Source organism: Hippocampus bargibanti, linkage group LG05 (genome assembly GCF_051943395.1).
Source record: "Hippocampus bargibanti isolate YZ-2025 linkage group LG05, ASM5194339v1, whole genome shotgun sequence".
Taxonomy (NCBI): domain Eukaryota; kingdom Metazoa; phylum Chordata; class Actinopteri; order Syngnathiformes; family Syngnathidae; genus Hippocampus; species Hippocampus bargibanti.
Window position 1 is genome coordinate 12,717,179 of NC_142738.1, and position 15,702 is coordinate 12,732,880.

Sequence of the window (15,702 nt, forward strand, 5' to 3'; positions counted from 1 at the left end):
TGAGCAACAACAGGTGTTGCAACTACTGTGAGCAGCCACCGACGCTATTTACCTCGTAGAAGAAGTAGTGCATAACCCCAGCCTAGACTATAACACCTTATAATGTAGTGTGCCTTAAATTTGGAAAACCTTTATAGATTTTATATTATATTTGGAAAACGTGCGCCTTATAGTCCAGTGCGCCTCATATATGGAAAATGTTTGAAAATACACCATTCATTGGGGGTGCGCCTTATACTCCGCTGTGCCTTATACACTGGAAAATACGGTAATACATGTTAAAACATCAACAAGGAATGTTTTTGTTTGTTTGTTTTTACTCCAGAGTTCTCACTGCAGTTGTGTTCCATCCATTTTCGGATCCGCTTTATCCTCATAAGGGCCCCATTTGTGCTATTAACTTTGATAATGCAAAGTTAAAAGCAGCAAACATGCTTGATTGAATCAAGTGTTCAAACAGAACAGTAATCAAAAACAATACCTGAAAGAAAATGTGTGATACAATTTAACCGCACACTTATTTAAATCAAAGAAATATTTTAATTGTATGTTATTAATGTGTAAAATAATCACTATATTTATTTTTATTACCTTATTTTCCAGTGTATAAGGCACACTGGATTATAAGGTGCACCCCACTTGAATGGTGTATTTTAAAACCCTTTTCCATATATAAGGCGCAACAGACAATAAAGCGCACCTTCAATGAATGAAAAAAAGTTTTCCAAATCTAATATATGCAAGTTTTACAAATATAAGGCACACCGCAGTGTAACGTGTTACAGCAGAGTCTGCGGTTATGTCTCTTGTAGTCATTCTTCTACAGGGGGAATTGAGTTGGTGGCTGCTGACAGTAGTTGCCAGCCCTGCATATTACTTCACATATAAGGCGCACCTGCGTATAAAGCACTGGGTTATCTTTTGAAGAAAATCAAGGCTTTTGAGTGTGCCTTAGACATAGGAAAATACGGTATTAAACATCAGACAACCCTGTAAAGTAACCTCCATAAATGCAAAATTATGTATATTTGGGTGGAATGAATGGTGCCCAAAAATAAATACATAAAGAAATAAAATAAAATAAAGAAAACGTACAGACACAAGCTTTTAAAATAATAATACAATTTATTTTAAGCGCCCTTCAAAGCTCTCAAGGACACTTTACAGTTACAGACAAGCATATATACTATAATAAATAAAATGCAATTACAAATAGAATACAATTATACATAGAAACAAGAGATAGAGCTACACAGAAAATGCAATTTTAAATAGGTGGGTTTTGAGATGGGATTTGAAGGTGGGAAGAGAATCGATGTAACGAATGTTGGGAGGAAGTGAGTTCCAGAGTTTCGGGGCAGAGCAGCTGAAAGCTCTGTCCCCCATCGTGCTGAGACGGGCAGGGGGGCCACACAGAGGTGGAGGGACCGAGAGGGAATAGAAATTTGGAGAAGGTCAGATAGGTATGGGGGGGAGCAAGGTTATGGATAGGTTATGGGAAGGTTATGAATATCAAAAGCAGTAAGGCTACCAGTTGCGATACCAACCCTCAACCTCAGAAAATGCTTACTACTATTTTCTTGTGCTACTGCAACCAAAACGTTTTCAGAAATATATTTCCATCCACAATGCATTATTTCTTGTGTACACAAACTCCGTTGACTTTAAACGCCTAATGTATCCCTTTTATATCTAACCACCACCATTTTCTCTGACTGAAGTTAAAGCCACGAGGGGCTCAACTTAAATCTCCATCCGAACATTTCTTTCCATCCCTCTCCAACTTTCAGAACATTTCCAGGAGGTGAAGGGTCACATTTGACCATTCGTGAAATATCCATAATCATATCTCTTGAATCTCCCGTGACCACTTTGCTTCATCCGGTTATGAGAGCATATTAATAGACGGCTCTGGTCTATAGGCGCGCCCACTCGGAGGTCTGTGCGCTTTATTCAAAAACTGCCATTAATATCTTATAGGCTGCTAATGCTGTCATAAAGGAGGAGGACCCCAGTGCATTAAACTTTCACGAAGAGCAGCGTGGAGATAGAAGTGAAAAAAGAACTTTACAAACGGAAGATAGATTTCTGTTTATTTGTACTCGTGTCAACCATGATTGGCTGTGAGCTGTCACCTGATCTGAGGGTTCCAAACAAAGAGCAAAATAGTGAAATCATCATAAAAAGGCCCGAACCGACTTGAATCATGATAAATAATTTCGAGATCAGTGCCGTGTGTGTGTGTGTTTTCAATAATTTACGATGACTAAGTGCGTGTCCCTCGCTTCGAAAAGTGCTGATGAGTGAGTTTCGAATAAAAGGCATGAAATGAAGACGACTTGACCTCTCTGATGAGGCTGACGTCCCACCTGAAAAGGCCCAAGCGTGCATGTGTCTGTCCAAGCGGGCTCAGTGCTGCGTCAGTGTTGGTGTCCCACATAGGAGAGGTCGTGACCTCTCAGCCCTGAGTACACCTGTCTTCATCTCACCGATTACATATTAAAATCCTGAACACAGATACGCGCGCGCACACGCGGTGACCCACCAGTTCATGAAACCAACTTTCTTGTGTCTTTCCTCAGACAATAATTTGAAAAGTGTTGGTTGTGTGTGTCCTCAGGTAAGCGTGTCCAGGAGTGGATGTGTGTAATCGTGTGCCTCGTCTTCTTTGTTATCGACTTCACTTGGCTCCTTGTGCACTTTTCCACCCTACACATCGACAAGATAATCCTCGGGATTGGTGAGTGGCATCTCAATACGGTTCCAAGCACAAGTACTTTGGAACTCACTTCCTCCCAACATTCGTAACATCGATTCTCTTCCCACCTTCAAGTCCCATCTCAAAACCCACCTATTTAAAATTGCATTTTCTGTGTAGCTCTCTCTCTTGTTTGTATTTATAATTGTATTTTATTTATTGCATTCTATTTGTGATTGTATTTTATTTATTATAGTACCTGTGCTTGTCTGTAACTGTAAAGTGTCCTTGAGAGCTTTGAAAGGCACTTAAAATGTAATGTTGTGGCGGGCACTCGGACCAGGCATCTCACCCAGCAGGTGCATGGGAGGGTGCGGGTGCATGTTGCATATACTTCACTGCATTTTCTGTTTGAGTGAGATCCACTTGTTAGCCATTGGAATAAACACGTCTCCACATTCAGTCGTGTGTGCTCCTACACTGGTGACCCCGACGTTGAAAATGTTCATGGCAACAGACGAAGAGGTGTCTTCTACGGCCATGTCGCCACGACCGGCGCCCCAACTCGCAGCTCCCGCCGACGCCGCGAAGCTGCCCGAGTTCTGGCACAGACTTCGTGGTTCCAGCATGTGGAAGCACTTTTCCACCTAAAGGCATCACGGCGGATGAGCCGAAATATTACCTGGTCGTGGCGTCTCTCAACGAGCAGACTACTCGTCGTGTGCTGCCGCTCTTACACGCGCCTCCACAGAGCGATAAATACACGCCGCGCAAACACCTGCTGCTCAGACGTTTCACGTTATCGCCCTCTGAGAGAGGCCGATAATGGCCGATTTACAGGCTTCTTTCCCTTCCCGGGCTCGGCGACGGAACAGCAGTGGATTTCATGGACAATATGCTGTCGCTCTTAAGTGGTGGAAGTGGAATCGGAAGTGGATCGAGTGCTTCTGGCGACACGGCGGTTCACCGTGTTGCTTCTGACGACACGGCGGTTCGCCGTGCAAAGCGTGAACCCCTTGGTGAAGGGGCATCGAGCATCGACCCGACCGTCGTGGCAGGAGTGGTATCGGCGCGGGAAGACCACCTGTTTTTTCCATCAGGGGTTTGGGGCAATGGCTCGACGCTGCGTACCCCCCTGCCGCCACGAGGCTCCGGGAAACTCCCAATGCCGGCACCCAGTAGCAGCCGTGGGCGCCGGCAACAAAAGCGAGCTGCTTTTCATTACGGACTCCTTGTCAGGAAGACGTTTTCTTGTGGACAGCGGGGCACAAGTAAGCCTGCTGACGGCCACCGCCGCGGACAAGACGGCAGGTGGGTGCGGGCCTCCCCTGTGCGCAGCTAACGGCTCGCCCATTGCCAACTTTGGCTCCAGGTTGGTGACTGTGCGCTTCCACGGACAGGAATTCAAGTGGAACTTTATCGTTGCCTTGATCACAGTCCCGATAATCGGCACGGATTTTCTATGTGCTCACGGACTACTTGTGGACATTGCTAACCGTTGTTTGATTGACGCCATACCGTTCGCGACTTTCCCGTGTGAGGCTGGAGGGCTCGGAGCATTAACACACGCAAATTATTTAACATCAGGTAACGTTTACGAATGTCCGCTGACCGATTTCCTGTCGTTAACCACCCCCGCCTTTTCCAATTCCGATTCGAAACATGGGGTAGAGCATTTCATTCCCCACGATCGTCCCGCCAGTTTTTGCCCGCGCTCGTCACCTCGACCCGGCAAAATTGGCAATAGCAAAAGGGGAGTTCGTGACGATGTATCGCTTGGGCATCGTGAGGCGTTCCAACAGCCCGTGGGCCTCACTATTACACATGGTGCCCAAAAGTGACGGTTATTGGCAGCCGTGCGGTGATTTTCGTCGGCTTAATAACATAACCACACATTAACTAAGGTTTCAAAGCGTCTTGATTCACACATCCTTATCGTTTACCCTGTGAAGTGCCAATTTGGTCTGTCCAAGATCGATTTCTTGGGGCACCGCATTTCTCCACAGGGCGCCATCCCCTTACCCGCCAAAGTGCAGGCAGTGGTGGACTTCCCCCGCCCGGCTACAGTGAAAGGACAACCGACGTCACTTTTTTGTTTCTTAACTGACATGAGAAAAACGTTTTATAGCATCTAAAATATCCAAAACACACATTATGATATTCTTATTCAAATGCAAAACACCAATAAAAATGACTTAAAGTGTCCAAAATCTGCAAAAAATTGAGCTGCAAATTGGGCATTTTCAGAAAGTCCCGCCCCTAGTTCGTGACGTCACACCAAGACGTCTTGCATTGCTGGAGAATCAAAACAATGGCTTCAGATTCTGAGAATATGCTTTCTTGTTACACATCCAGTTATGAATATGATTCAAATAGTTCTGAAGAGGAAAGCATACTTGTTTGCAATCGATTAAAGAAGGTTCTCTGGGTCGTTTTAATGGCTCAAGACTGACGTGTGGTGTCACAGAAAATGCAGAAGATGGCGGCAGAGCTCCGTGTAAGGAATGAATCAGCCCGTTTCCACAGGCCGATAAATTCCTTCCATAGAGCTTGGACACCCTCTTCTGGCGGCTTTTGGGGGCAACACAAGGTTTTCAGATCAAACAGTACAGCAAAATGCATTGACGTTATGAAAGGACTGCTACAATGTGTCTTTTTTTCGATCAGGGGCGTTTCTTTAGTGACGTCGCGTACTGACTCGTCATCAACTGGAAAACAAGACTTCCTGAATATTCAGCGTGAGTCTTAAAACGTAAAATATAGCTATATGCGGTGGAATCTTTTTAAAATACGGTCAGTAGAAGTCATTTGAAGCCATTTTACAAATTATGTGCACAACTTGTCCGGAGACGTCGGTTGTCCTTTAAGGCTCTGTAGGAGCTTTTGGGCATGATCAATTTTTACAACCCGTTTCTTCCTCACACAGCCGACCTCCTACAACCCCTCTACAGCGCCTTGAGAAAAAAGAAGTCTCATGACCTCGTCGAATGGGCCCCGCAACAAGCACAGTCCTTTCAACGAGCAGGACGCTCTTGCGAGTGCAACTCTTCTGGTCCACCCGATCTCAACCGCACAAGTAGCCTTGACTACCGATGCGTCTGATGTTGCCGTAGGGGCGGTGGTTGAGCAGCTTGTGGAGAACAAATGGCAGCCCCTTGCATTTTTCAGTCACAAGCTGCAAGATAACGAACGCTTGTTAGCACTCTATCTTGCAACGCGCCATTTTTGTTTCCTCCTCGAGGGGCGCCGGTTACCCGCATATGTGATCACAAACCACTCACATTCACCATGTTGAAGGTGACTGAACCGTGGTCGGCTCGACAGCAGCGGCGTTTAGCGGCCATTTCTGAATTCACAACAGACACAGCACGTGGCCGGCAAATGTAACCCTGTGGCCGATTGCTTGTCACGCGCGATCGTGTGTCCAGTCCAGCTCGGGGTGGATTTTTCAGAGATGGCCACCGCCCAATCTGAGGATCCGGACATCCACGAACTCAAGGCAGCAGGCACGGCCCTGAAGCTTGAGGAGGTGGCACTGTGTGAAGGGGGTCCCGCTCTCCTCTGCGATATGTCTACGGGTCACACTCGTCCCGTGGTTCCGCAGGAGTGGCGTCGGCGAATTTTTACATTACATTTTACATGTATTTCACTGCATTTTCTGATAGTGATATTGCACTTGTTAGACGTTTGAATAAACATGTCATCACATTCAGTTGTGTGTGTTCCTTCCTCAATGGCTACAATGTATTATTATTATTATTATTATTATTATTATTATTATTATTATTATTATTATTATTATTACTACCTCTATTGGCACAACTGACTGATATAGTTCTATGTCATTGAAATGAGAACATATTTCTTCTTCTTTAAAAAAAATCAATAATAACAGAAACTAGGTACCTGAGAATACTTTATTGTACAGATAGTAATTTGAACCCAATCGGATTATTGCTCTGTAATGTAAGCATGCGCTAGCAAACTTCACTAATCAGCCAACATGGAGATCTTCAATGGTGAAATCAACCCACATTTTTACATATGTTCTATGTGATTCTGTTAGTCAAAATGTGGCCTTTTGATTATTCTTGTGCTTGTGGAAGCATATTTTGTTTAGCAGCAAAATAAAGTCATCTCTAGGGGCGGCCATTTTGCCACTTACTGTTGACTGAAAATGACATCACAGTTGTTCCGGTAACCAGAAATTTATAATCAGCTGTATTATATTTTCTTCTCCATAAATGAATGTAGACTCCATGAACACAATATTAATCAGAACTGTCTGAGTGTGTGTGTATGTATATATCATTTTTATTTGTAGCATTTTGTTGATTGAAAACGAGCCGTCGCGCTACTATCACAATGTTTCACAAAAAAAAATCTTATTATTGCTACTATGGAAAATAAATAAAATGTACTATTGTTATTATATTATTGTTATTCATATTATTTTGTTTAATGTGGATGTTTTTGTTTGTTGTAGTGTTGGGAATTTTCACAGCAGACTTTGCATCAGGTATGGTACACTGGACAGCGGATACTTGGGGATCTGTAGACATTCCTTTTGTTGGCAAGGTGAGCTGACGCACACGTACACACACCCACACACACAAATACACATAAAGATTAATCAATTCTGTGATGACATTTGGAAAGAAAACAAATCAATGTTGCACGTTGTTCACTTTTTAGCTGCAAATACTTTCCTCCAAGTGTAATTTATCATACTGGTAATAAAGCCTCTTAGCACCTTAATAACAAGATAATCAAGACTGTCAGGGTGACTTGGCGGGGGTGTGTCAGTGTGCCGTCTCTGAATACATACACACGCACACGCGCGCACACACACACACACACGAACCACCACACTGCATCATGGGCACGCCACCTTACACTTGATGCTCGTATTAAAACACCGATATAGCTGCATCCACCGCAGCCAATTACAGTAAAGGTTGTTGTCATTACAGCCAATTAGAATGCACATGATCAGGTGCAGCATGCAGATTTGTTGTGATTAATGGGATGAGAGTTCCTTGTGTTATGAAATATTCATACACAATTATGCGCTTGTCTGTTGTGCGTGTGCATGTGCATACAGTATGTATGTGTGTGTGTGCGCGTGTGCGTGTGTGTGTGCGTGTGTGTGTGTGCGTGCGTGCGTGTGTGTGTGAGGAGAAACCTGAAGCATCCTATTTATACAAGGAGTGATCATCTCTGCCAAAGCCGTAATTAATCTGTGTCTGATTAAAGTTGTATATGTTTGGATTTAATTAGTATTCTAAAACACGCAAGCAACAGTAGTCATTCAATATGATGTATACAGATGACATTGTTTAGGTTGTGGTATTGGAGGGAAAATTATTAATCTAATTTGAAATCAACAAATTTGATTCATTAATTGGGCTGTCAAATTACAGAGGAGGAGATTTTTATTAGGAGATTGTTTTATTTTTAAGAAGAACCAATTGCAGTATGAAATGGAAATGCAAAACATTAATTCCAGATACTCTGACTTTTGGTTTTTAGTGCAGTGATACCTTAGCTTATGAACGCTTTAGCTCATGAACTTTCCGCCTTACGAACATTAAATTTGCAAGAATATAATATTGGCAGACGAACTAGTTTTCGGCGGACGTACCACACCACACAACGGTGGCTGGCGGACTGGTTTTCAGCGGATGAACACCAAACCACACGGTCGAACAGCGCCACGGTGGCTGGGGCACTAGTTTTCATCACCTCCTTTCTTTGAGTGCAGATGTGGTTTGTTATCGAGTGGAGTACTTTTGCTATTATGGGACCGAAAAAAAACACCACAGGCTGGTGTGGACATTAAAGAAAATTACGATCGAGCAGAAGAAGGCGATCATTGAAAAACACAGATAGATAGATAGATAGATAGGTAGATAGATAGATAGATAGATAGATAGATAGATAGATAGATAGATAGATAGATAGATAGATAGATAGATAGATAGATAGATAGATAGATAGATAGATAGATAGATAGATAGATAGCATTTCTTTGACTAGTGCCAGGAAGCTAAGTCGACCTTTGCTACTTCGTGTGGCTAAGGGTGTTTCTATGTTGTCTAAGCAATGGTCTCAGGCAATAGAAGAGGTTGAAAAACTGTTTATTTGGATTAACGAAAAGCAGCTAGCATGGGACACTGTGAGTGAGGGTATTATCACCAAGAAAGCACGGCAACTTCACTCGGATATCATCAAGTGGCAACTACATCAACGACCATCACAAAGGTAAATAAAATGACTTTATTATAAAGTACAGTTTGCTTCTTTACAAAACAAAAGCACATTTATGACACATAAAATAAGGTATATTTTGTGTAGTTTAAGGCTTATTTAGTTGAAAATTATGTTTTATGGGGACCTGGGAATGAATTATTTTCATTTTTAATTGTTTCTTATGGGAAATAAATGTTCGGCAGGTGAATTTTTTGCCTTACACACACTTTCTGGGAACCAATTAAGTTCATGAGCTGAGGTATCACTGTATTTCCAAAAGTTACCTGTAACAGTTACACTTGCACTTCACACTACTGTGTAAACATTTAAAATTAAATTGATGATGGTGAAAAGGAAGGTATTTATTTCTGTAATCTGGAATCTGAACGATTTAAATGTTCAACAGCCTCTTGCAAGTGCATTCCTCTATTCCGCAGAATTGCTCATCACTCTGTTTTACCTCGAAATGATCCGCTCTGCTTTTCTATTGCTTGCCCGTCATGACCCATTTATGACAAACTGCCCTCCCTGTCACGGTTTGCAAGGTGGTGATGGCGGGTGCGGATCCCAAAAAGCAGGCAGGAGGGAGCAGGAGGTTTTTTGACAAATTGTATTAAAATAAACGTTAGCAGGAAAAAAATGTAAAACATCAAAATGATCTGAACAGAAAAAGTATCAAAAGAAAACCAAGTATAAAAGTCCGCCAAGGTTAAACAAACACATGCACAGCATACAATGCATGCGATTGCAGACAAAGCATGCAACAAACAATGAACCAACACCGGATGCTCGTGCCGGGAGTCCTTTTAAGTGTCATTGATTAAAACGACCAGCACCTGCGAGGCTGCAGGCAGGGCTGACGTGTGCAGTGAGTTCCTTTTTTCAAACTGGGATCTATGAATGTCTTGTCACTAGTTCATTTGGATGTAGTTCAACATGGCTTGTGTGCCTATGCTCACACCGAAGTGTGCGTATGAGTAGTGTGTCCATAAGTACACTAAAAGTGCGTACATGAGTGAGGTGATCTTGAACGGATATATTGTGTTCTGACCAGGAAATGTGATATGACATTAGTGAATGCAAGTCAGAAAAGGTGGAGGGGTCTGCGATGTTGACACGACAGAAGTGGTCCATCACAGGGTTGGCTGCTTGAAAGGTCCAATCTTTGATCCAAAAAATGTTGGACAAGCCTCTCATAATACAACAAAAACATTAAATGGTGTAACACCGCTTATTATCATAACATTCATTGTTTAATCGGATTTCCTCACTTAAGGCAATGTGAGTGTGAAGCTCATTTTTTGATGAGGCATTTTGTGGGCTTTGGGAATGGCGCTGGGCTTTTTGACTTTGCAGCAAAACCCACATTTGCATGTATTCAAAAAATAAAGAAAGAAAAAGAAAAAAAAGCTAAAAAGACTTTCGCCATAGTTGTTTTAGCATCCCGGTGTTATTAGGAGTGGAAGGATAAAGATGTCCTGTTTACCTGTTTTAAGCGGTTTAGAATATGAAAGGCAAGCAGGCTAAACAACACCTGAGGCTAATAGCGGTGGCTTGCAGACCCTGCTGAGACTTTCAAACACATTACGCTGTGTTTATAACATCAGGTAGTCACCATTCTTCATGTTTATTTGTGTAGAAGTATCTGGTGGCCCTAATTTGTGAGTATACGTCATCACACAGCACAAGAAGACACACTCCTATTAGCTTTCTTTTTTTATATTTACGACCTAACATCATTCACACAAATATGACATTGTTTTGATGAAACTATTGTGTTCAAATACGTTTGTGCCTACGTTGTTCTTGGGAGTTTTTACCTTGTATGATATTTATTGGTTTTATTGATTGTTATTGATTTCTTTTTGCATCACAATTTTGCTTGTGTTTTTTTCTAGAGTGTAGACCAAGTCGGTGGTGACATTTAATCGATGCATTTAAATAAATAAATCAAATCTCATCTGAAAACCCACCTATTTAAATCACATTCTCTGTATACATAATACTCTTCTTGTTATAATTTTAGCTGTGGTTTTATTTATGTCCCTGTAAAGCAGGGGTGTCAAAGTCATTTTTTGCCGCGGGCCACATTGTAGTTATGGTTTCCTCTCGAGGGCCGTTATGAATTTGGGGAACCCATTAGAATGTTTAAATCCCTTCAAATATTACATATAGAGCACGCAGCAAATTAATGAATAACTCGTTTTCAAATCTGAAGTCAAGAATAATGACTTTCATTGTGGTTGACATCCAAAAATATGAAATTTTGGCTCAGATTTTAGCAATCATCATGGAATTTAACAAGTTTGATTTGCTTTCGCGGGCCGAAAAAAATGATGTGGAGGGCAGGATTTGGCCCGCGGGCCTTGACTTTGACACCTGTGCTGTAAAGTGTCCTTGAGAGCTTTGAAAGGTGCTTATGAGTGAAATGTATTATTATTATTATGATTATAAATAAAAATGAAAATAAATTGCTGCAGTTGGCTGAAAGTGTGTCCTAATCAAACAAACCATGCCCGATTGGCTGTGTTTATCTATGCCTGTCACCAAGAAAGGCATTTATTGAAATAAGGGCGGAAGAAAACACAAATGTATCAAATTAGGTGAATCATAAACCTCATTAGTAGCACCGGTGCTGTCATCACAAAATGGCTTCTCCTTTGCTGGTTTGTTGTCCACAAATTTGAGTCAGGTCTCCACACCTCATAGCATCTCACAGCAAAACGATAATGATTGAAAATGCTGAACTGTTAAAAAAAAAGTGTTTCCCAAATGTTTTCGGGTTTTAGTTTTTCTTGTGGAGGGGGTGCCGATAAATTGCTGGTGAGACCTCTGGCACTGTTTTTCCCTTCCACGAAGGTCAGCTTTTGCCTTTTGTAAAGCCGCCCCCACTTACACCTCATATTACTCCAGACCCATAGGACTTAAGAATTAAGTATTTTCTTCTGATGAAAGAAGTGAGTCTAAGTTTTCTTATGCGGCATTTAATGTTGATGTAGTCCTAAAACTCAATATTCTGTGGGTCCTGCAATTTGAGTGAAAATGACAAAAACCCTGGCACTGGAGTCGACACATTTTTGCACGTCTGGCAGTGACTGAGTTAAAAAAATGTCAGTTTGAAAATGAAGACACACATTGCGCATCACCAGAAGGAAATCATTCATTTTGTTTTGTCAAATGCAAAGGTTCAAATCATCGTGTAAACCACAAATCATGTTAAAGACATAAAGCATCACATTAACTCATTCATTGACATTCCCAAATTTATTCGGGAATTGAAAGTATGACGGAGAGGGCCATTCCTGAATTAGTTCTGGTTTTGTTTTTTTTCTTTTTTGTGTGCGCGATAAAGCACTGGCCATGGCCTCTTGCAATGTTTTTTTCCTTTCCACAAGGGCACAGCATTTCCCTTTTGTCCCATGTTAGCGCTTTGTTCCAGCTTCAGCTGTTGTTAAAACCCCATATAAACCAATAACTGTTTTGCATTGTATTTTGGATAGCCGCCGTCATTTTAAGCTCATATAACTCCAGACCCATATAATTTAGGAATTAATGCTTTTCTTCTGATGAAAGAAGAACATCAAATGTTTCTTGCGCTGCATTGAATGTTTATTTAGTCCTAAAATTCAATATTATGTGGGTCCTGAAATTCGAGTGACAATGACAAAATGCATACATACATACATAATGTTACATACATAATTCTATTGATGTATATATTGTTCCCCAGGTGTGGCAGCAATACGCCTCCTTAGATTACTGTGTACTCTGTTAGAACTTTGTGGCTTTTAGGGAAAAAGAGTGAGAGCAACACAAAAGAAAAAAAGTGGAACTATTTGGGCAAAGGGAGAAAAAAAGCCACAAAAAGTATGATGATATTACAGTAGGAAGGTCGAGAGAGAGAGAAGGGGGTGTGAGAGGGCAGCAGGGCGTGTCTGTGCAACCAGTGGGATAGCGCCGGTTGCCGGGGTGATAGGCGATGTGAGCTGGTGATTAGCGGATGTCGTGCGAGGCGGACCTTTAAACGGTGTGGGATTAGAGGACACGCAGTGACCGGTGGCCCGCCGTTAACCGGGAGTGAGGACGCCGCCCCTCTCGGCACGACCTCCGCCGCTTAGCCGGCCTTTCATGTGGCTAAGGGGCTGCGGTAGGCAGGAAGGGGGGGGGGGGGGGTTGTTATGGGAGAGCAGACAGAGGCGGCCGGAGGAACGAGAGCATCTAATTGTCAAGATACCGGTGGTGACGGGCAACAAAGTTGGCAAATAGGCAGGCGCCATTGCCAAACATTTGACAATAATGAGTTTTCCCATCGAACGTCGAAAAAAAACTCACCTTCCAGTCTGGCTTTCTTCACACTTGTAAATAAATTATCTTTACACTCGGTGCGAGTGTTTGAGCTGCTTTTGTCCACTGGGTGCGTCTGAGATGCAGATTCTTTTATTTGCCGTCCCTTGTGGACTCACGTAGAAGTGTATGCCTCTGCAGTGTGTGTGTGTGTGTGTGTGTGTGTGTGTGTGTGTGTGTGCGCGTGTGTGTGTGTGTGTGTGTGTGTGTGTGTGTGTGTGTGTGTGTGTGTGTTGGGAAGTGTACAGTTTAGTATGTGTATGGCTCGTCCATTTATGTGTGTGAGTGCATTTGTGCACGTTGACTGCTGTTCAGTGGTTTATTAGCATGCTGGATGTGAGCATTGGGGTTGCTCTGGCTGCTGAGCGGCATCTTTTTGTTAGTGTGCATTTGTGTGTGCCGCTGTGCTGCATGTAGTTCGAATTGTACTTACTTTTGCTTATTAAAAAATGCAATATATATATATATATATATATATATATATATATATATATATATATATACACAGTAAAGTCTCGTTATATCGATATCGGATATATCGATAGTCCCGGTTATATCGATACTATTTCTATGCACGCACGGAGAAAATTACATGCAAACAGGGTCGGATATATCGATAGTCCCGGTTATATCGATATTTTTTCGGACTCCCTTGAATATCGATATAACGAGACTTTACTGTATATATATATATATATATATGGAACAGTACAATTTTTGTCACTTGAATTCCAGTACTCACAGAACAATAGACTACATGTTCATAGGACTACATGTATTTAATGTTTATACTGTGTTTTGAATGTTGCTGTGCCGATTACCATTTTGTGTTTGGGAGCCTTTTACTGAGCGAGTTGCTTGTTCTGTAGCCACAAAGGGACATATGTCTTCTTGTGCCGGTCCCAAGCCCGGATAAATACAGAGGGTTGTGTCAGGAAGGGCATCCGATGTAAAAGCTTGGCCAAAACAAACATGTGGATCAAACCTCTAAAGATGGAGGCCACTGATTTGTTGTGGCGACCCCTTGAAGGGAAAAGCCTAAAGGAAAAGAAGATACTGTGTTAGAAACCTTAGACTCTCTTCTTTCATGAGAAAAAAAGAGTTAATTCCTAAATTACATGGGTCTGGAGTTATATGAGCTTGAAATAAGGGCGGCTGTCCAAAATACAATGAAATACATACATATTGGTTGATATAGCGCTTTAACAACAGCTGAAGCTAGAACAAAACGCTAACATGGAAAAATGTTCTTTTCCCCTTGTGGTAGAAAAAAAACATTGCCAGAGGCCATGGCCAGCACTTTATCAGCAAGCATGAAAAAACAAAAAAACGAACACATTCGAGACTGACACTCTTCTTCATATTTTCAATTCCCAAATAAACTTTAAAAAAACATTTAAAAGAACATTTTAAAATATTTTAGAGAAGTATAACCTTGTTTTCTTTCTCTGCAGGCATTCATTCGGCCGTTCAGGGAGCACCACATTGACCCCACCGCCATCACCCGCCATGATTTCATAGAAACCAATGGAGACAACTGTATGATCCCTATCTTACCCCTGGCACACATGGCCTACAAGTTCTTCACTTACACGCCAGGTAACGGGTACACGGAATCTGAGCTCAAAGATTCGCACAGCACCAAAAAGATACTGAAATGCGATCAAATGCCATATTAATCAATCAATTAAAAAGACATTATGTGCTGGGGTGCGAGTTCTCTGAATCACAGTTTGAGGCATTTCTAATGTTCTTATTTAGTTACATGACAGACTTAATGAAACAGGATGATGTTCCATACCACTGCACACATCTTCCGTAATAAATATTAAGTGAATGCCTCTATGTGAGTTAATTAAAACTGAGTATTATTATCTTTGTACCGGCCTTTTTTTGGGTTTGTTTTGTATTTTGATTCGGCTCTTGCTTTGGGTCTCACCAGATGGTGAAGATAGACTGGGATTATGTGAGGAGAAAATGTTTTGAAAGTTGCCTCAGGAGGGTGACTGGTCCCAGTGATGAGCACATTGTCGAGGTGACGCGGCTTGCGAGGTTGTCGGAAGGAAGGGAAGACATGGGGAAGTTGTACTGGGAATTATGTGCACTGACCTCATGAACGCTATGTGATCCAATTATGCTTGCCGTCCACCCATCGATTCACTGTGCTGCGCTCATCCCAAAAATGACCAACACCAGTCTTATCCACTTCTGGCGCACAGTTGTGGAGTTGTGCCATTCATGTTGTGTTAATTCTTGCTTTAATACTAAATCAAGTGCTCTTTCCAAACCTTTAAGCAGATTAAAATGGTCACACTTTGTGTATTTGGCGACATGATGCATGTCTATCTTGTTTATCACATACGGTATTCAGAATTTGAACACCTACAATACACTGTCTGTAAGAAAAG

General features: G+C 42.0%; 1 protein-coding gene across 7 annotated transcripts in view; it reads left to right on the top strand.

The window, feature by feature from the left end:
- Positions 1-15,702, top strand: part of LOC148897972 (plasmanylethanolamine desaturase 1-like) — a 70,136-nt gene that overhangs the window by 18,858 nt on the left and 35,576 nt on the right. For 6 of the 7 annotated variants that reach the window (XR_016115011.1, XM_088996654.1, XM_088996659.1 and 3 more), the window contains exons 2-4: positions 2,621-2,740; positions 7,185-7,276; positions 14,749-14,893. Coding sequence is in view for 6 of the 7 variants with exons in the window: in XM_088996654.1 (XP_088852780.1) it covers positions 2,621-2,740; positions 7,185-7,276; positions 14,749-14,893 (357 nt within the window). In the remaining variant the exon portion in view is untranslated. The remainder of the gene's footprint in view (positions 1-2,620; positions 2,741-7,184; positions 7,277-14,748; positions 14,894-15,702) is intronic. The other variant, XM_088996656.1, reaches the window with a different exon arrangement.